Below are 23,780 nucleotides of genomic sequence, written 5' to 3'. Positions count from 1 at the left end.
GAAATACCATTTCCTCCAGACGCCCCATAACGACTAGTTCGTGACGTCATCAGGTGGGCACGCAACTATTCGAAGCACATTACAAAAAGACCGGTTGAGTCAGGACGTAGAACTTGTAGCTTACTGTTCAGTTTCAAAAAATGTCAACCACAGAGTTATATTCGGGTTATACTGCTGATGGAAAACCATCATCAAGGTATGTAGAAATATTTCAATTGTTTATTGAAATGTTATTTGTTTTCATACTAAAGTTGTTTAATGAAGCAGAAAGGAATTTGGACCATGCATTCATCACGTCGGGATAGTACAATGGTCAATATAATTATAAAGACAATAATGACAGGACACAAACGCGAGAAGAGCTAGTAGTTTTACCTTTATGTCATGTTCTTTCGTGAAATCCTTACATAATATAAATGACAAAGAATGATTTGCAGACAGTCATGCTAATTTTTCTGATTCTGAATCAATTTAAGTTGCAGACCAGACATTTTCATGAAAGTACAGTCCATTGGTGTATAACGGATAGCTAAGGCTTGATTGGTTATTTTCGGCTCTGGTACTACTTACATGTACCCCGGGAACTCTTTAAGTATATTTTCATGTACCCCGGGTAAATATACTTAATCGTACCCGGGAAATTTGACGCTAAATCGGTCGTTGTCGGCTATTTTTTTCAAATTTTAATTATTTTGACATTTATATCAATTTTATGTAAAATGGCCTCTATATTATCGAAACTCATACTCAAAAAGCATGTTGATGCAGTTTTTTTAAAGAGAAGTTTGTTTAAGTTAATCGAAGGCGCGTTTTACAACATCGGATTTGGGGAGGAAATACTACTCTGGTACAGTCTAATATCGACCGGGTACGATTAAGTATATTTACCATACCCGGGGTACATGTAAGTATACTAAAGAGTACCGGGGGTACATGTAAGTAGTACCCTAGCCGACAATGACCAATCGAGCATAGCTAAGGACTTCGAGTCTCATTTCAACGTAAACAACATGCATTCACAGGGGTTTTTTTTACTAAGAAAGTGACGCCGATATTCGGCGTCTTCCTCTACCAGAATTTTTCCCCTCAAAATACAATTTCCCCACCAAAAATATCATTTTTCACCAAAATATAATATTTTCTTTCAAAGAAATGTTTATTTTTCCTTGGGGCATTCGACAATTATCCAATTTGCACAACGAACAATGAACAACGATCTAGCTCTCTCTCTCTCCAGACGAACACACAAAATCGGGGAATCTCAGTTATTCTAAATATAGCTCTTAAATTACGTCATGTAAACTGGGCAACTTATCGTAATAATCATGTGACTATTTTACTGGATACCGGTCTTGCGCGAGAAGAATGTTTCGTCAATTATTTACCGGAAACCAGTCGAATTTTCATCCGGGCTATGTGCAAGCCAAGATATAAACGTGAAAACAGAAAAAAATGTCTCACAATTGGCGTTCTTACACAAACAAAATAAAACATTCAGACTCGGAAGATACTGAAAGCATCGAGGCATTTTTTTAGAAAGAATCATCGAACACCGTTATTACCCAGCAGGATTCTGAGGTAATCAACATCGAACATTCTAAAAGTGAAAGTAGACAATCGGCAGCTGCCGCTCCTTTCCCTTCCAATACTGTAGCAGATCAAGATCGTCAACCCATTCATCATGAAATTGAAATCACAAAATTGACATCGTCCCCTGGCCCCAGTACAGAAATATAGTTGAAAAATTTACCCATTATAAGATCTACACCTGCAACTTTATTAAGGACTTTGACTTACGTGTTAAATGTGTTTAAGAACAAAAAGGACAGAGACAAGCCTCTTTTGATGAGTTATAGACATTGAAATGAACAGTTATTATTTTTTCCCCTAATATGTCTCTTTCGCACTCTTTTTTCCCCTTTCACCCAGCGTCCAGCGTCTTCCCCTTTCTCTAAAAAAAACCCCCTGATTCAGTAATTAAACCATTAAACCTAGATAGACACAGGTCTTTCCTATTAAAAAATGCCAGCGGTTTTAAATTTCCGAAAAATATTTTTTGTTTACAGTGCGAATTTCATGGTACACTGATTCAGCCATTACCGGATCGCTTAGGTCTTTTTCGGATTACATGTGTATCGTGTTATTTCTTGAAATTTGACACAGCATTTGTAAAAAATAATTGCAATATATGTACATTTCCTGAAAGGAAATTCATTTCTGCGTTTAATAAGACCAGTTTCATGGAAATCGCTGCACAATTGATGAAGTAATTGCTGTTCAAAGCGATGCACCCTATATTCGGGTCATTTTGAGTTGAATATATATATATATTTGATTGCGAAAAATATGTTTTCAGAGAAATCGATTTTTCATTATAATTTGATTATTTTTCATTAAAAATGATGTTTTTACTTATTAATATCATAGCCTCACGCTTACCACATGTGTACAGGGCTCGACATTAAAGGTAGTCCGACTGTCCGGGACAACCAAAGTGTTAGTCAGGACAAGTTAATAAAGAATTTCAGTGATTTTTTTTGCTATAATTTGTTACAGCCTGTGCCTTTTGAATTGGGAAAATTAGCGCGATAAACCGTGAAATTGGGAAAAATAGCGCGATAAACCATGAAATTGGGAAAAATTAAGCATTTTAAATAGGATTATAAGTAACAGAAGGGATATTGTTTTTAAGTGCATGTTCAGGGTGTTTTCTAGAAAAGGAGTCTGGTCAAATTGTTTTTTTTTAATCAATAAAAGTGGCAAGTTTGGGAATGATTTATGGACAAAAATGACTTAATTCAAATTATATATTTTGTAAGATGTTTAAAAAATAAAGTTGAGACCTAGATTTAAGAAATCATAATTAAGTTATATGAGACTTCTTTCTAAAAAAAAAAAAAAAAAAAAAATTTTTTTTTTTTTTTTTTTTGGAAGTTGGGCTTTTTTTGGGAAATTTTGGTCAGAATTTTGGGAAAAAACGTGTAATTTTGCGATTGGGAAGCAGCCGAAATTCGGCTGTAAATTTGAGCAAAAAAAATCACTGAATTTGCTTGTCCGACGGGACAAGTGGTCGTTTTAATTTAATAACTTAGAACAAATACCTTTAAAACCGTTATTTCTCTGGAGTAACCACCCTTTATTTTTATGCCTCCCTTCGAAGAAGAGGGGGTATATTGCTTTGCTGATGTCGGTCGGTCTGTCGGTCCGTCCACCAGGTAGTTGTCAGACGATAACTTAAGAACGCTTGGGCCTAGGATCATGAAACTTCATAGGTACATTGATCATGACTCGCAGATGACCCCAGGGGTTTTTTTACTAAGAAAGTGACGCCGATATTCGGCGTCTTCCCCTACCAGAATTTTTCCCCTCAAAATACAGTTTCCCCACCAAAAATATCATTTTTCACCAAAATATAATATTTTCTCTCAAAGAAATGTTTATTTTTCCTTTGTGCATTCGACAATTATCCAATTTTCACCATGTACAACAATCTTTCTCTCTCTCTCCAGACGAACACAAAAAAATCTGGGAATCCCAGTTATTCTAAATATAGCTCTTAACTTACGTCATGTAAACTGGGCAACTAATCGTATTAATCATGTGACCATTTTACTGGATACCGGTCTTGCGCGAGAAGGGTGTTTCATCAATAAATTACCGGAAACCAGTCGAATTTTCATCCGGGCTATGTGCAAGCCAAGATATAAACGTGAAAACAGAAAACAATGTCTCTCAATTGGCGTTCTTACACAAACAAAATAAAACATTCGGACTCGGAACATACTGAACGCATTGAGGCATTTTTTAAGAAAGAATCATCAAAAACCTTCATAACCCAGCAGGATTCTGAGGTAATCAACATCGAACATTGTGAAAGTGAAAGCAGACAATTGGCAGCTGCCGCTCCTTTCCCTTCCAATACGGTAGCAGATCAAGATCGTCAACCCATTCATCATGAAATTGAAATCACAAAATTGACATCGTTCCCCGGCTCCAGTACAGAAATATAGTTGAAAACATTTCCCATAATTAGATCTACACCTGCAACTTAATTAAGGACTTTTACTTTAATACGTGTTAAATGTGTTTAAGAACAAAAAGGACAGAGACAAGCCTCTTTTGATGAGTTATAGACATTGAAATGAACAGTTTCTATTTTTTCCCCTAATATGTCTCTTTCGCACTCTTTTTTCCCCTTTCACCCAGCGTCCAGCGTCTTCCCCTTTCTCTAAAAAAAACCCCTGGACCCCTATTGATTTTGAGGTCACTAGGTCAAAGGTCAAGGTCACGGTGACCAGAAATAGTAAAATGGTTTTTGAATGATAACTCAAGAACGCATACGCCTAGGATCACGAAACTTCATGGGTAGATTGATCATGACTTGCAGATGACCCCTTTTGATTTTGAGGTCACTAGGTCAAAGGTCAAGGTCACGGTGACCCGAAATAGTAAAATGGTTTCCGGATGATAACTCAAGAACGCATACGCCTAGGATCATGAAACTTCATGGGTAGATTAATCATGACTTGCAGATGACCCCTATTGATTTTGAGGTCACTAGGTCAAGGTCACGGTGACCCGAAATAATAAAATGGTTTTCGGATGATAACTCAAGAACGCATACGCCTAGGATCATGAAACTTCATAGGTAGATTGATCATGACGGTCACAAGGTCAAAGGTCAAGGTCACTGTGACCCGAAACAGTAAAATGATTTTCGGATGATAAATCAAGAATGCTTTTGCCTAGGATCATGACACGTCATAGGTACATTGATCGCGACTCGCAGATGACCCCTATTGATTTTCAGGTCACTAGGTCAAAGGTCAAGGTCACAGTGACAAAAAAGTATTCACACAATGGCTGCCACTACAACGGACAGCCCATATGGGGGGCATGCATGTTTTACAAACAGCCCTTGTTAAATATATATTTTGTTTACGTTTAAACGACAAAGCACGAGATATTCCGATAGTTCCATGGGATACTACGCTGCACTGTTTACAAGGGAAGCAACCCTTTACATTTTTCTTGGCCAAGATAACAAGATTATTCTCCCTTATAATGATTATGCATTTTACGACACCGGTACACATTGATCTTTAAGACAATTAAAGTAGTATGGTGGCAAAACACAAGTTTTTGTCAGTTATTTTGGCTTTGTATAATGTTTAAGAAATCAATAATATCCAGTTTTCATGTTACCTAGTCAGTTCTTTTTGTATTGAAATTGCCTAAAATTATGTTATCATTTATTTTGAATGATTTAAGTCTTTATGATTTGAGCTTTTTGTATTATTTAATTACATTGCAAAGAACTGAGCAAAATAAGATATAATGGTCAGGACAAGCTGCTTTCCGGTCAGGACAAGTGAAGTTTTGGTCTACTTGTCCGACTGGACAAGTGGCTCCAAAAGTAAATGTCAAGCCCTGTGTGTATTGGACAACTTCAATTGGGTTTATATTTATTTTGAGACATCCCCACATTCCTGAATATGGGTCACCACATGTCCGTTATTCACTAAATCCCGAGTTGCAGCTTTCATGCTTATTTTATATGGTACCCATCAATTTGGTTTCTGAGCATTATTACTTTTGTAATGGACACATAATACTAAAATATTACATCAATGAACATTATGTTTACCAAACTAAATCTGCAAAATTCAAGAAACCATTCGTCTGCACTTTTCCTGTCGTCACAAAAACGGGGTGCGTACATAACGTGACCTTGTTTTGCTTTCGAAAAAAGAAACAGTTGTAAACATTGGCACACATCAATAAAAACATGAATCGACTTAACAATGATAGGCTATTTGTATTCAATTAATAGAAAACTATAAATCTTAACATAAATAAAAGTATTTTGCAAAAAAGGTTTAAGCTATCTGTTACTCACTTAAATCCGCTATACACCAATCGACTGTAAACTTCAATAATTTGTTTAATGAACGTCTTGACATATGAAACTATTCAAGTACATGCAATTTTATAACGATTTGGTACCTGACATATTTGTGTACACCAGAGATCATCAATGGTACTTTATATTAGTCCCATTCCCCACCCACTGGTACAGTAATGCCCAGTAATCCTGAATGTTCAGTAATCTTGTGCTCTTTGCTGTGTGGCAGATTTTGAAAACCATCTGCTTTATTTAATAATATAAATGGATGTTTTTAATTTGCCAAAACAATTTGATATGCATATGCATTTCCTTTCCATATTGTTTTTATTAATAAAAACAGTATGGATGCCAAATTACTCATTTGCTTAAGATTTGCAAATTTCATCGATTTGTTATTCATACATGCTTTTATATTACCAGAATAATATGACAGGTACAATATCACCCTTATAGGGTTTTTATACTGTAAAGATATACAACTGTCAAAGTTCCTATGCAGCACCTTGGTCTGAACTAAAGCAGCAATTTGGCTTTAAATGCCATAAATATACCAACATAATTGTGAAACAACAGCCAAGATATGTATCTTTCAGAAAAACATGCACTTGGAAATAAATAACTTACTTTTACATTAAACAAAGACAAGGAGTTTCATTAAAATGCTCAGGCACAGTGTTCTCCATAAAAAAAGAGTAGCCAGCTTTATTAATCAAGTAGCCAGTGATTTAGCGCGCAGCTTGTAGGGTGGGATTCAGAGGGGTATCACCTCCCGTCAGAGAGGTTTTGGTGACCTCCTCTTAGAAAATTTTCAAGTTGAATGAGTGAAATGATGCAATCTGGCGCATTCTAGGGACCTTGTTAGATTGAAGTAATAAAGCATACAGAGTCTAGCTCTAGCTCAAGGGCTTGGAGGGCAAGCTGATATTTGGCCTCCAGATTGCAGGGCTGGTTGCACTTGCACATTGCTGTTGAGGTCATTCTGCAGCAGTTGCAGGTCCTCCTCTACCAGGGATTTTCCCAGTGGTGGCATCTGATTGAACATAAGGAACACATTGTTGACTTTTGAACAAAGACCTGTTAAATTGTCCTTGGCTAATGCAGGGTACATTGTATTAAACAAACCATGTGATATATCAAACAATTACATGTCAAACATACGTCTCTCATCCAACTGTTAAAATCAACACAATTCCACAGAGCATCGTTTACACAATCTCCCGGTAATATGCAAGGCGCTGAGATATATTTTGATAACACAATCAATTGCATTTAAAATGTGTAAATAAAAGGTAAATCATGTGTAATTGGATAAAATATAAATGACCTTAATCCCTATTTAGAGCAACAAAACTTCAACAGACAAATTAGACTTATAGAGGTGTCAAAATAGGGCACTCTAGGAAAAATGATGTCGTACATGCAGGGTTTTTTTTTACTAAGAAAGTGACGCCGATATTCGGCGTCTTCCCCTACCAGAATTTTTCCCCTAAAAATACCATTTCCCCTCCAAGAATATAATTCTTCACCAAAATATAATATTACCCTCAAAGAAATGTTATTTTTCTTTTGGGAAAGTCGACACTTATCCGATTTGTACCATGTACAACGATCTCGCTCTCTCTCTCTCTCCCAACGAACACTCAAATCTGGGAATCCCAGTGATTCTATATATAGCTCTTAAATTATGTCATGGAAACCGGGAAACTAATCGTATTAATCATGTGACTATTTTACTGGATTCCAGTCTTGCACGAGAATGGTGTTTGTCAATTAATTACCGGAAACCAGTCGAATTTTCATCCGGGTTATGTGAAAGCCAAGATAAAAAGGTTAAAACTGAAAAAAAGTCTCTCAATTGGCATTCATACGCGAACAAAATAAAACGTTCGGACTCGGAAAATATTAATTGCGTTGACGCATTTTTTAAGAATGAATCATCAAAAACCGTTGAAACCCAGCAGGATTCGGAGGTACATGTAATCAACATCGATTAATACTGTCGGATTATTGTGAAAGTGAAAGTAGACAATCAGCAGCTGCCGCACCTTTCCCTTCCAATACTGAAGCAGATCTAGATCGTCAACCCATTCATCATGAAATTGAAATCATAATATTGACATCGTTCCCCGGCCCCAGTTGAAAACATTTCCCATTATTAGATCTACACCTGCAACTTTATTTAGGACTTTGACTTTAATATCATACTTGTTCATGTGTTTAAGAACAAAAAGGTCAGAGACATGCCTCTTTTTCTAAAAAAAACCTGAAGTCTGTAGGTGAGTTATAGACATTGAAATGAACAGTTTTTATTTTTTCCCCAAATATGTCTCTTTCGCACTCGATTTTCCCCTTTTACCCAGCGTCTTCCCCTTTTTCTAAAAAAAAACCCTGACATGAAATTAAAAGAATGAAGTTTCAATGTTACAATTGGGTCTATTAACGGATGGTTAGTTCTACTTGAATTGGCTTAAAGAAATTGACTCCGGTTCGTTGACTGGAGTCTACTGGGCACTGTTTCAGTCTCTTTTTTTTTGTGGAGGCATCTAGTTATACTAGACTAGTAAGCTAAAAATATCCATGTGTTCCGCAATCTTCGTTATAAACGAGCGTTTTAAAAGCGGGTGAAAAACTGTTACGTAAAGATACGAAATATAAATTGTGTGTATATCCGTGATTGTCTCTGCGCGAAAATAATGCGCATTAGAATAATATCATCTAGCTAGTTTGTTGAAACACAAAAGCGAGAGTATCTCGTCAAAATTGGTATTAACACTGACACGGGCATTTTTGTGCAGTTTCGAAATGATATTTTTTTGGAAAATAAGCTGGCGCCTAGATTGTTAGTAACCGGCAAAATGGCCTTACTTTACAATGAACATGTTTTCCTTTCGTTTTGGATAATTTACTAAACATACCGGGTACATGACCTACAGATGAAGTGCGAGTTTCATACCTGTCCATGGATATTTTACAAAGTTATGGGCCTTTGAATTTTCTTTATTATAACCTGTTTCTGGAGGTTTTTTTATGAAACACTTTCAGATACTTAGCTGATTTTTGGTATTTTTATCTACCTAAATGTCAGAAGTGTGAGTTTCGTTTCAGTCCATTGATTTTTTACTAGGCTATGGGCCTTGGACTTAACAATTTAGCTGCTTTGCGGCTGCAAAATGCAGTTGGCGGCTTTATGTTTTACAAATACAGTTCTTGTTTTCTGTTTTATTATATAGCTTTTGTAAGATTCTTTTGTTATTTGACAGTTGCATCCCTTGATTGTATATATATGGGATCATATTTTCATCAATCGGTCCGGATTTAAATGGGGAAACGTGTCCGAAAATTTATATCCGAAATCATGACAAATTACGTCAAAATATATGCCATTGATTTTGCTATTAATGAAGATGGTGTAATAAATGTACAAGTTAAATTCCCTTAGGCATTATCTTTAAACGGAACATACTAGTTTTCTCATTTTGTTTTATCATTTGCTATTTCATTGACATTGGTTGTTTCGTGTGCTGTTTTATCTGACTGTTGTCAATATTATTAGTCTGCGCTAATCTACCGATGTTTTAAATCGTTGTCAACTTGATAATAGCTTACAAACATGCATTGAACCCAACAAATGTCTGTGCGAAGGTTTGTTACTGACAATAACAAAACCAAATATTTAAGAAATAATTCATGTTCGTTATAGTTTGTAGTCGAATAACCCACGGCCGATAGTAATGATGCGTAGGGATTATATGATTTGAAACCACGCATCTAAACTTTCGGTCGTGGGTTATTCAACAACAAACAATAAATAACACGAATTATTTCAATTCTAACACGATTTTTACTGAAGATTTATACAATGTTAATTATTTATCTTGTGTACTATTTTATGTGAAGTTGCGCCCATAAAAATAACTTTCGGCTGTTCTGTCGATCAGATCCGCGACTTTTATTTATTTATTGCCGAATTATTACGCTGGTGGAAAATGTATCGGCATATTTTGTTTAATTACAGCGCGTGCTTTCAGTGTATAAGGTCCGCCCACAATTATTGCAGAATATCCGATTTTCTTTTTTGTTTATATGACAGTTTACTGTATCATGCATGAAATGCACAATTTCCACGAGGATAACATCGAGGTTTGTATCTCCTAAGTAACTGTCAACGATTTTATGCTGGACACGGACTCTAGTATACACTCTGTGTTCTGGACGAGTACACCTTACGGACTGATTGTGCTATGTATAAGCCAGTGAAATTATGGATTGATATTGACACGGGGTTATTCACGCGTGACTAATACACAGCCGCGCGAATCTTCGCTGCTTGGGGCCATACTCTGATACTAGTCGGTTGACGTGCAAAAATCTGGTCCTGACCGGTTTAGAAACTGCAGCGAATGGTTTATCACACATAATCGAGATAAGAATGTAATTAGGGTGTGCACTATGTAATCGATTTCATGAGCAAACAGAATCAGACCGACTGTTTGGGATTTTCAATCGGTCTTTCATGACCTCAATCGGTCTAGAACCGACAAAACCGACAAAAATATGATCCCTGATATATATATATAAATATATCTCCACTTTAAATTTGCAGAGTTCTGCGACCCCCTGGTGGTGGATCCAGCAACATCTTTGGTACCGAGCCAACACCCCAGCAGCAACCCAGACAGGAAGGGAGAAGGGAACAACAGCAGCAGCCCCCCTCAAACCCCACACAGGATGCACAACAGGAATACCAGAAAAACAAACCAAAGGGCAGAGGTAATATAGTTGTTTAATATTTGAAGCTCAGGGTGTTAGTCTAAGAGTTCAGACATTGATAGTTTTTTAGAAATTCATTCATAATGAATAGAAACATATCGGATATCCAGCATTTAATTAAGCTTATTTTGATTGTCTTTGATTACCATTTACAAATTATTAATAAAATTGGTTAGGGCATTGGTAAACATTACTCATTCTATTGTTATACCTATGTTATGGAAAAGTGGCCCTACTATGACAACACCCAAGGGGTCGACGGATGGGCAATATAATATGTATCTGGAGCATGACTTTGTCCACCATAGATAGGTTTTTGTATTAATTGTAATAAGTGATCAATATGATGAAACTGAGTGTTGCCAGCAAGTTAAGGTCAGAAGTTTAATCGATGAAATTGTTATTTTACTTTATTTGTTGTCTTGAGCATAAATTTGTCGATTATGTTTGGATTTTGAAAAAATTGAAAGAATGATCATTGTGATGAGACTTGAGTGTAGCGCAGAACATCTTGGTCCAGGGTAACCAGTCTATGTCTAAGGCCAGATTAAGGTATTCTGAAAAGCTTGGACTGATTTTCCTGTAACTTATCGTAGGTTATAATCACAATAATATGATAAGACAGTGTCATACCCAATAAGCAGGTTTATAGGTCCAAGGTCAACAGTCACAATTCAAGGTGAACAGTCAAATGTAAGAAATTTGTACTTAGGGTTTTGATGGAGCATAACTGTCCACATGGAAGTATTTTCATAAAACATGGCAAAAGTGATCAGTATGATGAGACCAAGTGTCACGCCTGAGAATATGGTCTATGGTCAGTGTCACAAGTCAAGGTCAAACTTCAAGCCATTGTCTCAAACAAATTAATTAGTAAGAAAAAAACCTTTTGCAGAAGTAACTAGCATAATGAGTGGACTGGCCTACACTAACCAAGCATCTAGGTCGAGATCAAGGTGGAGTGAGACAATCAATTTAGACTTTGTCTGATCTTGACCATATTTTTTTTACTGATGGACTTTGTGACTATGGCACTCTTGTTGCATTATAGATTTAGCTTGCTTTGTTAAACGTGCCTGGGTTAGATTATGTATGATAAACTATAGTAGATTCTGGTGCAATTTCTGTATATTGAAAAGCAGTGCATGCTTATAGCATTTTGATATCATTATGGTTGACACCTTTTATGCTTACATTTATGCCTTATTAGTCAAGTTGAGTAAACAAACTTTCAAAGCATTTTTTTTTTGGTAAACATAGGATGGTTGTCAATAAAAACACTGGTTTTTTTTATCTTCATTTTTGGTAAATGCCACTTTCGACCTTTTTAAATTTTGCATTGTGATATTATCCAACTACAACCACTTTACTTTTATAAATAAAACGACTAAATTTAAATAAAAGCCTGCATTTATTTTCATGAACAAAAACAAATAATAAACCTTTGCATTTGTTTTGTAATAGAGGTACAATTTACATTTAAATAAATTTAGTTATTTTTTCCACATAATTATTTCAGCAGAAAAATAAGGGACAAAATTATTCACCTTATAAATTTTTTATACATGTGTGAGCGTTTCTTTATGACTCAAAGATCAAGTTTGAGGTTTGTTCCGGTCTATAGATTTTTGGCAAAGTTACTGGCCACGGACTTGAATAATACTTTTAATGCTCCCCCAAAATTTATTTTGGGGGGAGCATATAGTCCGTCCATCCACAATTTTGTCCGGGCTATTTCTCAGCAACTAATGACCGGAATTCAATGAAACTTTATGGGAAGCTTCACTACCAAGAGGAGATGTGCATATTATCAGCGGGTTCTGGTCGGATGATTTTTCACAGAGTTATGGTCTTTTGAAATTTTCTATAAAAAAAAATTTGTCCCCCCAACTACTGTGCCCTCAAGACGTTTCCTTTTATCTGACTATATAGTGCAATATTGTGACAAAAAAAACTTTGGGGAGCATCACCCCTCTCCAACGGTTTCTTGTCTGGAATTGTTTTTCAAATGGCTTATAGTTTTGGTACGGTCTATTGATTTGTGTTAATTGCCTTGGACATTTCTCTACAATATCAGCTTTCCAGACTTTTTTGCTTAACACTTGCAGATATTTACTTTATTTTGTTATGTGAGTCTATCCACATTACTTTCAGATCAAGTCTGAGTTTCCTCCTGCTCCAGTGATTTTTATGTAGTTTGGGCCTTGGAAAATTGCCTCTTAAATAACACTTGTCTGGATTAATTTGCAAAACACTTTTAGATATTACCTGAATATTGCATGAAACAAGAAAAAACCCTGATACACGTTTGTTTTTGTTTCCAAATCGATGAGAACTTTCCCTGTCAGATATGAATATGATGCAGCACCGATTAAAATTGATATTTTATTAAGATATACAAACACCTTAAGTTGGTTGTTAAATTATTTATGCAAGTTATTTAGTCTGTATAAATAGCTTGTTGTTTGCTTCTATATTGTTGTCTTGGTGTTTTCTTACAATGGATGCTGTAATAACGAGCAGTACAATGTATAGCATTACATCATAGTGACAATGTTTGACATAATTTCAGTGTTTCTCACAATATCTTGAAATACCATACTGTTGTTGGTGACGCATACTTGGTTTCATGCTGTATTTCGTAAGTGTAATGTTTGTTGCAGGATTCACGGTCATCAGAATAGAGTAACATCCTTAAAACTAAATAGTTTATTTCTCATTTTATTTCAGATTGGCTGCCACATAAACAAAATATGCATGACTTCAATAAACTTTCCAAGGGTGTGAATTGTAAATTATGAGCGGTTTCTATATATTTGTCATACTGTTTTGATAAAAATGTAAGTTTTGCTTTTGCACCTTGTGTAATCTGAATATTGTTTTTTCCTTACATTCTAATTACATATGTCAGTCTTTTCATAGCTTTCTCAGTCTGTTGACAAATGTTATCAAGAAAAAAAGTGGTCTGTTGGCATGGGTGTGATATGGACACTTAAATGAACATATTTATGGCATGCACTGTACATTTCTTTCATTAGGAAATGGCGCTGTAAAGGAACACTTGTTCATGAATTGCAAAACAAGGAACTTATTAAGACTAGTGTTAAATATCTGTAAAGTAATGAGATCACTTGAGTTTGTGGTAAAGATATTGTATTTATAACAAGTCTAACAAGTTTATTAAACAATACATCCAGAAGGCCAAAAGCCCAAGTGGACATAGTTACAGCATTCAGTGTTAACAAAGTAAATTGTTTATGATTACACAAAGTAATTATACATTTATATTCATCTATTTGCTGGGTTCATATGTGTTGTTTGTAATTATGCACATTGAAGCAAGTATCTTGCTCTGTGGTGTTAAAGCTTTTCAAAAGTTTACTTGAAATGTTCACAAGGATTTGACATTTTCACATTTATTCACATTGGATAAACAACGTTTTAATAGTCAAACATTCTTTTTCACTTGTAGCAGAGGCTCCTTTTGCAAGTTTCGCTGAAAGTGGAAGTTAGTAAATATAAATATATTTTTAAACATGTTATTTTTTCTACTTCAAGATATAATTTTATCTTTTGAAACAACAAATTAAGACCTAAAAATATGTTTACATTTTTTTAATGGATAAAATATCTCAAAACTTCTTTATAACTTAGATACACCAGTTACACTTGCATAGCTCCAATAAATCAATTCAACTTGCTGTTAATGATCAATACATGGGTCCATCTTCTAGCATGTGATTCATAGCTCATTAATGTTTTACAGAGACATCTCAACCAACTCAGTTTAACAAGTGCGATGAAGAATCTCAAAGTAAACCTTTAATTTACTTTTTATTGTGTTGTGTAAAATATGTACAGAAAGTTTTTGTGTCAAATTCAGATTAAGACAAATATTTCTTTCAAGAGGCACACCAATATTTTTGTTCTTATTATTACTTTATTAAAATGAGGATACAAAATACATCAATTTAAGCCTTTAGAAAAATTCTGTTTTGATAAATAAGAAAACAATGCGTTGCAGATTGTTACCTGGACAATGTGTCAGTTAAATACATAATACTGTTGGAGATTCTGTATTCTATTCCTTAAATACCACACTGTGTGCATCATAATACCCATTTTAGATGAGGCTGATTTTCGCAGTTACTCAGTAACGGCTTACCGTGAGGCAATTGTTCAGAATGAGGCTATCAGACAAAGAGCTCGTGGTCAAGGTATACAGTGTTGCTAGTTTGTAAACAAACCGCCTTGTGTTAGTTCCTCTGTATTCTCTATGAAATGGGATAGGCAGGAGTATACCATTTCGGTCTCCTTTTCTAACAATGCAGAGTTGTTGGCTTTGTTTTGAGCTTATGAAAGACCAACTTTGTTTCACATATTTTGCATGACTCGATCAAGTTTACTTTCACTTTATTCATATTCCCTGCCTATGTCAAACATAGTGTGCCGTTCATTTCTGTTTCTGTTTTAATTTTCTTTTGATTGCACGCCTGCCTTGTAATGGTTAGTGTCGGTGTCATAGAGAGTAGAGCAATCTCTTTCACTGGATGACAAAACTTAATTTACAAAATACACAATCTTTACTCATGACATCACAAAATGTAAAAAAAATGATGGAAGGGTAAAGAAAAATTACCCAAAAAGACGTTTTAAATGATTAAACAGTCTTGAGTGTTTTGAAACAAACAACACTTTTGAAAACAATGTTCATGAAGCTTCCACAGCTACCAGTACCCTCTTGCTGTTTTCTGTATCAAGAATATATATGTAAGCTTGTTGAATATACCTGATTTTATTTCTTAAGTGGTGACTAATTTAAGCTGTGAGATGATATATTTTGAGGCAATGTTGTGCATATTGCTTGCAGGCTTCTTTTAGAGTTACATTAAATTTTCTTATCAATAATTGCTTTTTAGTAAACATGTATTTATTCGTTAAGAAAAATATAAACGGATTATTCAGACAACTTTACTACATTGAGGAAGAATTATTTTTTAGCAGAAAAAACATACTAATTTGACATTTTGAAAATATTTTTGGAAATGTTCTATGATTCTTGTGAACAACAATTTGCACAAATTTGATGATGTATTATCCCTTGTTTTGCGTTTTGTGAAGTGGAATTAATCTTCTTTGTAACTTACATTTCTATTTCTGAGCACTAGAGTTATGTAGCTAGAAGTAGACAGTTCAGCCGTTAGCATTTCTTATATTGCATGGTGTGTATCACTTCTTTCCTTTTATTTTTAAGTGTATCATTGTAAATGCTTAATTATAAAAATTAAAATTGAATTTATTTTCTTAGTTCTGGAGTGTGATCATTTGTCATGCATTGCTTGTTTACCACAGTATTGTGCCTGGTTGTTCAGGGCTTTTTTTACAGAGGCCAAAGGGCCCTTGTTTTTGTTTTTTTTTTATGGGGGGGGGGCAGTGGTTAATGGAAACAAAAATACAACAAATTTTTAAAATATGTATACTGAACATGGTAAAATTCATGTTTTTTGGCCTGCTGTCCATAATATCCCAGCAGAGCTTAAACAGGGTATAAAAAAAAAGCCCTGACGCCTATATGTTTGCCCCCTCAGCGGCTGGCTATGTGAACCCTATAACGCATGAGGAGGGTCAGGGTGGCACCCCCTTCAAGGATTATGAGCAGAAGCGGCCACACCCTCAGCAAGTGCAACAGGCTGCACAAGTAGAGCAGCCGACCCGAATGGTCCGCGGCCAGTTCCATGCCTCGAACAAAGGTTAGACATATCACCAGTAGACGTGCCCTAACTCACCCAGGCTGCCTGTATAGGGACATGCAACTGTGACATTCACGGTTGAGTCATTGACAGCTACTACATTTCTGCATTTTCAATACGGCAACCTGAATCAGTGTCTAGCTCATCTACTGAAACAGTGTCTGCTGCATTTTATAATTAATTGGAAACTATTTTTTTTTTTTTTCATCTGGTGCATTGGATATCGCTGTGTAAACAATTTGTAATTGTTAAAGATGACAACAGATAAGTGGTTTTTATACGCCCGTCTATGACGGGACGTATTATGGTATACCCCGCGTCTGTCCGTCCGTCCGTCTGTTAATGTCGTACGCTACGTCAAATATCCTTTGACAGATTTTCTTCAAATTTTAACACAATCTTAATATTGATAAACCCTGATCCCCTTTCGTTTTTGACGGAATTCTGAATTGTCGTTCCAGAGTTATGGGACTTTGTTCGTCAAAATTTCGTGATTTCATTGAATGTCCTACTGTAGCTCAAATATCCTTCGATGGATTTTTTTCAAATTTCAACACAATCTTAATATTGATAAACCCTGATCCCCTTTCGTTTTTGACGGAATTCTGAATTGTCGTTCCAGAGTTATGGGACTTTGTTCGTCAAAATTTCGTGATTTCATTGAATGTCCTACCGTAGCTCAAATATCCTTCGATGGATTTTTTTCAAATTTCAACACAATCTTAATATTGATAAACCCTGATCCCCTTTCGTTTTTGACGGAATTCTGAATTGTTGTTCCAGAGTTATGGGACTTTGTTCGTCAAAATTTCGTGATTTCATTGAATGTCCTACCGTAGCTCAAATATCCTTCGATGGATTTTTTTCAAATTTTAACACAATCTTAATATTCATAAACCCTGATCCCCTTTCATTTTTGACGGAATTCTGAATTGTCGTTCCAGAGTTATGCGACTTTGTTCGTCAAAATTTCGTGATTTCATTGACTGTCCTACCGTATCGGATTTACCATGTTACAATGTTAAATTATCAAGTATTCACATATTCAACTGGATGAGTATTTGACTGGAACATTGGAATTCCATACACACATACTCAAATGGGTGAGTTGAACATATTTTTTTGACAAATATTCCAGCTGTCTTCTGCCTACTGAAGTAAAAAAATGATTCAAAGGGTTATTTATTACCTTACTACTTCATTGGCGAACGACGGGCGTATCATGCGCTCATGGCGCAGCTCCTCAGTTAAAGACAGTTGAAGGAAATTTGAATTTTAATGAAATATGCATAATGCATTAAATGGGAATATTTTCAGTCATTTGAATTAGTTTTAATTCCTAATATGAGTATGAATGATTTTTTTTTAAGTTGAAAGTCTAGAAAAGTTTATTTTAAGGTGGTTCACTTCTGGCAGTATAAGGTATCCCTGCAGGACATAATTATTTATTTTCAAATATGGTAATTTATGCAAGTACATCATGAGTTAAACCTGTTGTTTTAACATATTTCTGTACAAAGCTTAAAGTGTGCATGTATAATGTTGAGCTTTTTAAGGTGGTACACAGACATCAATTTAAGCTCTTTATACTTTGTTATTATGTGAAAAGAGTGAGTGATTGAAGATTGGTGATTTATTACTCTTGGTTGTAGCATTTGTAAAAAATTTGGTCAGGAGTTTAAGTTGTAATCCCAGCATTACATTTTTACTATCATTCTCATACAGTAACATTGTGTATTTATGCAGGCACAGGCCAAAGTGAGTAACCTATTCATTGAAACATTCTGTTCATGCACTAAAAGACATCATAATAAAAAGCATGTGACGTTGCCATTTTAACAAATGCTTACTTTATGTTAAGATGCATGGCTTTGGGTTCTTCATTACTGTGAAAACGTCTGTATTGGAAATGTGAGAATATGCACAGGTGCAAAAGTGGAACTTGCCATCTGTAATAAGGGGCTTTCCATGTAAAGATTCATTGCATGTAGCAAAAAATGTGTGTTGTCAAGCATGAAATGAGGATTTTGTTACATACCAGTTACTGTTTTACTAACATAATTTGTGTATTCCAATGTTATTGAAGGAGCTTTCTGCTCTTGTCTGTTTCAGATTTAATTAATTTGTAAACATTTATTTTCAGATTGATATCAAAAGTGACTTCTAATGTTGTAATGTTTCAGCTCCTAGGATACGGAAAGGGAATACTGTTTGGAAAGTGTTTGCTTGTATTTCTATTATCTAGACTGGTTTCTACCAGAAAATGCATTGGCGAAAATGCTGGTATGATATTGGCGGATGATGGTATTGTATAATGCAGTCTGTACTGATAGGCTAGGGATAATTTGTGTTTTAATTTTAACTTTCAGTGCAGTACAACCCTATCACTGGTGAAGAGTACCCTGCTAACTATGGGCAGCAGCAGGTAAGTTCAGGATGTCAAGTTTTGGGCTGCTTAATAATTCATGTCTTAATCCACATATCAGCCTCTGATCCATTGTGTCTTGTTATGTGAAAATTGGGCAAAATGCATGTGTTTAAAGTGTCGTCCCAGACTAGCCTGTGCTGTCTGCACAGGCTAATCAGGGAAGACACTTTCCGCTTTTATGGTATTTTTATGCCCCCCTTCGAAGAAGAGGGGGTATATTGCTTTGCTCATGTCGGTCTGTCGGTCGGTCTGTCAGTCCGTCCACCAGGTGGTTGTCAGACGATAACTCAAGAACGCTTGGGCCTAGGATCATGAAACTTCATAGGTACATTGATCATGACTCGCAGATGACCCCTATTGATTTTGAGGTCACTAGGTCAAAGGTCAAGGTCACGGTGACCCGAAATAGTAAAATGATTTTTGAATGATAACTCAAGAACGCATACGCCTAGGATCATGAAACTTTATGGGTAGATTGATCATGACTCGCAGATGACCCCTATTGATTTTGAGGTCACTAGGTCAAAGGTCAAGGTCACGGTGACCCGAAATAGTCAAATAGTTTCTGGATGATAACTCAAGAATGCTTAGGCCTAGGATCATGAAACTTCATAGGTACATTGATCATGACTAGCAGATGACCCCTATTGATTTTCAGGTCACTAGGTCAAGGTCACAGTGACTCGAAACAGTAAAATGGTTCCCGGATGATAACTCGAGTGCTTACGCCGAGGATCATGAAACTTCATAGGGACATTGATCATGACTGGCAGATGACCCCTATTGATTTTCAGGTCACTAGGTCAAAGGTCAAGGTCACAGTGACTCGAAATAGTAAAATGGTTTCCGGATGATAACTCAAGAACGCGTTTGCCTAGGATCATGAAACTTCATAGGTACATTGATCGTGACTCGCAGATGACCCCTATTGATTTTCAGGTCACTGGGTCAAAGGTCAAGGTCACAGTGACAAAAAATGTATTCACACAATGGCTGCCACTACAACTGACAGCCCATATGGGGGGCATGCATGTTTTACAAACAGCCCTTGTTTCAAGGATGTCCCTCCTTACAGAAAATCAAGTGTTGACGGAAATTGTTGTCCCTGATTAGCCTGTGCGGACTGCACAGGCTAATATAGGACGACACTTTACACACACATGCATTAAGCCCTGTCTTCTCAGACAAGGCTTCATTAAAGAGTGACCATTTATTGCAAGATTCTGTCTTATGCGTATCTCCCATGTTTTAAATAAATGTGCGCATTTGAAAAATCAGATTTAAATCCAAGATCATTGTTAAAAGTAGTTTTAAACGAGGCCGGACATCAGATTATTATAATGGTTGGTGTGTATTTTCCAGACGAAATATATGTTCATTTTGAGATGGGGTTTATTTCTGTTTTTCAAAAGTGAAATGTTAGAATAGGCGTCCTGGGTTCTGCACTTGTGAGCGAATGGAAAGGAGAAATTCACTTGTGTGCATGCTTGATAAAACAGGCCCTGAATGGGTTCAATTAGATTGAATTTAAATAAGACTATAAAGAGGAAATATTGAGATTTAAAGAGTCCCCTATTCTAATGATGTTACATAGCAGTACAATTCACCTTATTCATGATTTAAGTGTTTTTAACAAGACTTTGTCGTATTATTTTCGTTTTAATTAAAGACTGCTCTATTTGCAACATCAACTGGGCAGAAAGAGGATGTCTTGCATGTGTGCACTTCATTTCATTCCCCCAGACTATCCTTGCAGGTGTTAAAAGACTTTCAAAATAAAAATAATATCTCTTTACTATCATGTTTATGATGTTATCTCTCTTCTTTGAAGACCTATAGAGTTCTTATTATAAAAGCATTTATTTAAATAGAATAACATATTTCAAAAATTGGTTAAGAAATATGAATAATTTAAAATGTTTGGAAAATATTCACCAATCAGTAGGTAGTGTAGAGAAATGCGCCCATGCCCCCAACCTCCCCATTTCACCAGACACTGCATGCTCATGCCATCGTTTTATCTTCCAGGGAGCTGGGCGCAGAAACTGTTAAGTATTGTTACACAAAGTGGAACCATTCATACTGAAAATCAGACTATAGTTAGTTGTAGTTTCATTCTGACGTGGCAATCCAGCAGCTCATCATTCATTATGAATGGTGAAGTCAGTGTGCCTTGAACCAGCCCACACCTTTACAGTTCACATGTTGTTAATGATAACTTAACATTGTTAATGATAACCATTTTGCCATTTTTCTGCTAATACTAGTCGAGCTCTGTTGTTCGCAGCTGTATTTACTTAATAATTGTTGAATGAACACCTTTGGATTCCCAATTGTGAAATGTTCCTTGTTGGTGAAGGAAATTAACATACCAAATCGTTCCGAAATTCCATAACTTGCAAACTAACATTAATGTCTTGAAATTTCTTCCATTACTTCAGAGTGTATTAGTCATTTAGCTTGTGGAGATCTCAGACATTGACGTTGCCAATGTATTTTTTCAGAATCCAGAGAAGAAAAAGGAAGAAGAGACGGACCCTGAAGAAGAAAAGAATGACACCCAGAATGTTGCTAACTCTACCCCTGCTGGAGATGCTGTAAAACCAGCTTCTAATCCTACATCCGACTTTGTGAAAGTTCGCCAGCCGCCCGGTGGGAAGTCATCAGGCCTCTGGTGATAATGACACGTCTGAACATGCTGTTTCCTCGTTTTGAAGCAAGATTTTTAGTTGCATACAGTTATTTTCAAATGTTATTTTAACACAGAGATTTGTGATAACTTGTTTATGTGTATTACTGTAATATGCAATACTTCATTAACAACACGTCTTATATTTTATATGTTTAATCAAGCATTCGGTGTCTGTATGTATAATATGTACATATATTGTGCAGGGCCTGGTATATAATACCCTATTTAATAAAGTAGCATGTAGCCGCTGTCCACGGTTGGGGTTTGCAGGCAGCTCTTTCAGGGTAACATGCTTTCCCTTTTTAGTGTAACATCTCCAGTGAATGTAAAGGTACAAGATCTGTGTTCTAATATTGTACAGTCTCCAACATCCCTGTGTTAGTTCGTTCATTTTTGTAAAGTTTTAATTGGGGACCATTGTGACCTAATGAGTTTCTTTCATTCCATATTTTATTGTGAGCTTGCAAAGTATATATGTATTTCTTCTATTTAATACAATTACAAATAATGTGCTTTCATACTTACGAATCTGAAATTATATTGTTTATATTTTAAGCATGTAAAAATTGAATGTTTTTTTTCTGTAAGTTGCTTTGCTCATCAGTTCTGACACTAAAAATAAATTCCATTGTAAATAATTCCGTTGTGCTTATTGTTATTTAAAATGGACCTTTGCATTATGCAGTTACAGGGATCCTGAAAATTGCCATAAAACACATTTAAGGTCCATATCAGAAGGGTAATGCTATACAGCTTTTCAATACAATATGTCCAATTTGGCTGTAAGATTGTCTTGTAGGCGCTTGAGCATATCTTTTTAGCTCACTGAGCACAACATGTTGTCATGGTGAGCTTATGTTATCGCCTTTTTTCTGTCGTCAACAATTACTTTGTGCACTCTATAAAGGCTACATTTATAAGATTTGTTTAAATGATATCTTGGTTATTGAAAATGGTTCCAGTTTGTAAAAAAAAACATGGCCACCAGGGAGCAGGGGTTGTTTTCCTTGCTTTCAAGTTAAGTTGTGAACACTAGTAGAAGCCACATTTTTCTGTTCAATTTTTATAAAACTTGGTCAGACCATTCTAATGAGCTTGGCCAAGTTTTAAAATGATTGTAGTTTGTCAAAAAAACATGCCCCCCTGGGGGCAGAGCAGTTTTCTTTGTATGGCTATAATGAAACCTTAAAGGTTCTATTGGCCACATTTATTGTCGAATCTGCATGAAAAATTGGCAGAGATTGAAACTTAGTGTAGTCATTTGAAGGGAAAAAGTAGGTCATTAGATCAAATTTAAAAAAAGCTTCCAAACACTAGAATATGCACAATATCATCAGGACAATTGACGTATTTCCTGTACATCTCCCCAATAAAATTTCTCCTAGAAGCAATATGCAATGTTTATGTTATTATTATATTAATGCAGGAGGCATATAGTGATTTAACAGTGATTCAGCCTTTCTGTCCTTGCCTGGTGCATGTCAAAATTGGGTACATAGAACTAGACAGGGTCCTCTAATTTTAGCATAACCTGCCCTATTTGTTCAGAACCAGATTAATATAAAACGTTGTAGCGTTATTGCAGTGAAATATTTTATTAGTATTTTCAATAAAAAGGATTTGTTTCAGCAGTACATATCTTATATATTTTTACAATATTTGTGGTGTAAACATATTAGTTTATTCATTTTTAACTGGACATTTGGTCCTATAAAATTTGCTACACTTGTCAGGCCTTTTAATTTTGTACAGAACAGGTCAGCTATTTTAGCAGTATTTTGTTGAGACTGGCAGTAGATATTACCAAATCAAATAAAAACCTGCTACATGTACACATATTTGTTACATAGATGGTGCTTATTACCATTGCCAATCACTCAGATCAGCCAACCTTTATTACAACATTGACCTAATTTTAACTTTGAATAATTTCATTGGTCTATTACTTGGTCCACCAGAATGGACAAATGCATCTTGCAGCAAACTCGGCTTGATACACTTCAATACAGGGGCAATAAAAACCATCCAAAATCCAGTCAGATCCTTCAACCTTGCTTCTTCTTTTGCTATGGTCCCAGTACTGCTTGCTGCAGTTTTTCGTTAATTGTACAAAATGATAAATCCCTGTTTCATTGTCAAATTTTACAGTATTTACAGAAGAAAAATCACACTTGTATGAACATGTCATGCCCCGCCTTTCTTAGCCAGATAAAATAACTCAAAGAAATGTAA

At 35.6% G+C, this 23,780-nt stretch overlaps 1 protein-coding gene across 3 annotated transcripts; it reads left to right on the top strand.

The window, feature by feature from the left end:
• The first annotated feature begins 28 nt into the window (after nucleotides 1-28).
• Nucleotides 29-22,186, top strand: LOC127877331 (jupiter microtubule associated homolog 1-like). Of its 3 annotated transcripts, XM_052423065.1 has the most exons (9): nucleotides 29-196; nucleotides 10,512-10,678; nucleotides 14,151-14,186; nucleotides 14,445-14,492; nucleotides 14,806-14,895; nucleotides 16,267-16,428; nucleotides 18,798-18,853; nucleotides 20,885-20,903; nucleotides 21,361-21,509. In XM_052423065.1, coding segments are annotated over exons 1-9 (636 nt in total). In that variant the 5' UTR covers nucleotides 29-140; the 3' UTR covers nucleotides 21,363-21,509. The 3 variants fall into 3 exon arrangements, with proteins under 3 accessions (XP_052279025.1, XP_052279024.1, XP_052279026.1); XM_052423064.1 differs by lacking the exon at nucleotides 20,885-20,903 and having other exon boundaries at nucleotides 21,361-22,186; XM_052423066.1 differs by lacking the exons at nucleotides 16,267-16,428; nucleotides 20,885-20,903 and having other exon boundaries at nucleotides 21,361-22,186.
• The last annotated feature ends 1,594 nt before the right edge of the window (nucleotides 22,187-23,780 follow it).

Source organism: Dreissena polymorpha, chromosome 4 (assembly GCF_020536995.1).
Source record: "Dreissena polymorpha isolate Duluth1 chromosome 4, UMN_Dpol_1.0, whole genome shotgun sequence".
Taxonomy (NCBI): Eukaryota; Metazoa; Mollusca; class Bivalvia; order Myida; family Dreissenidae; genus Dreissena; species Dreissena polymorpha.
The sequence above is the reverse complement of the archived record's forward strand: the minus strand, read 5'-3'. Positions and strand labels throughout refer to the sequence as shown.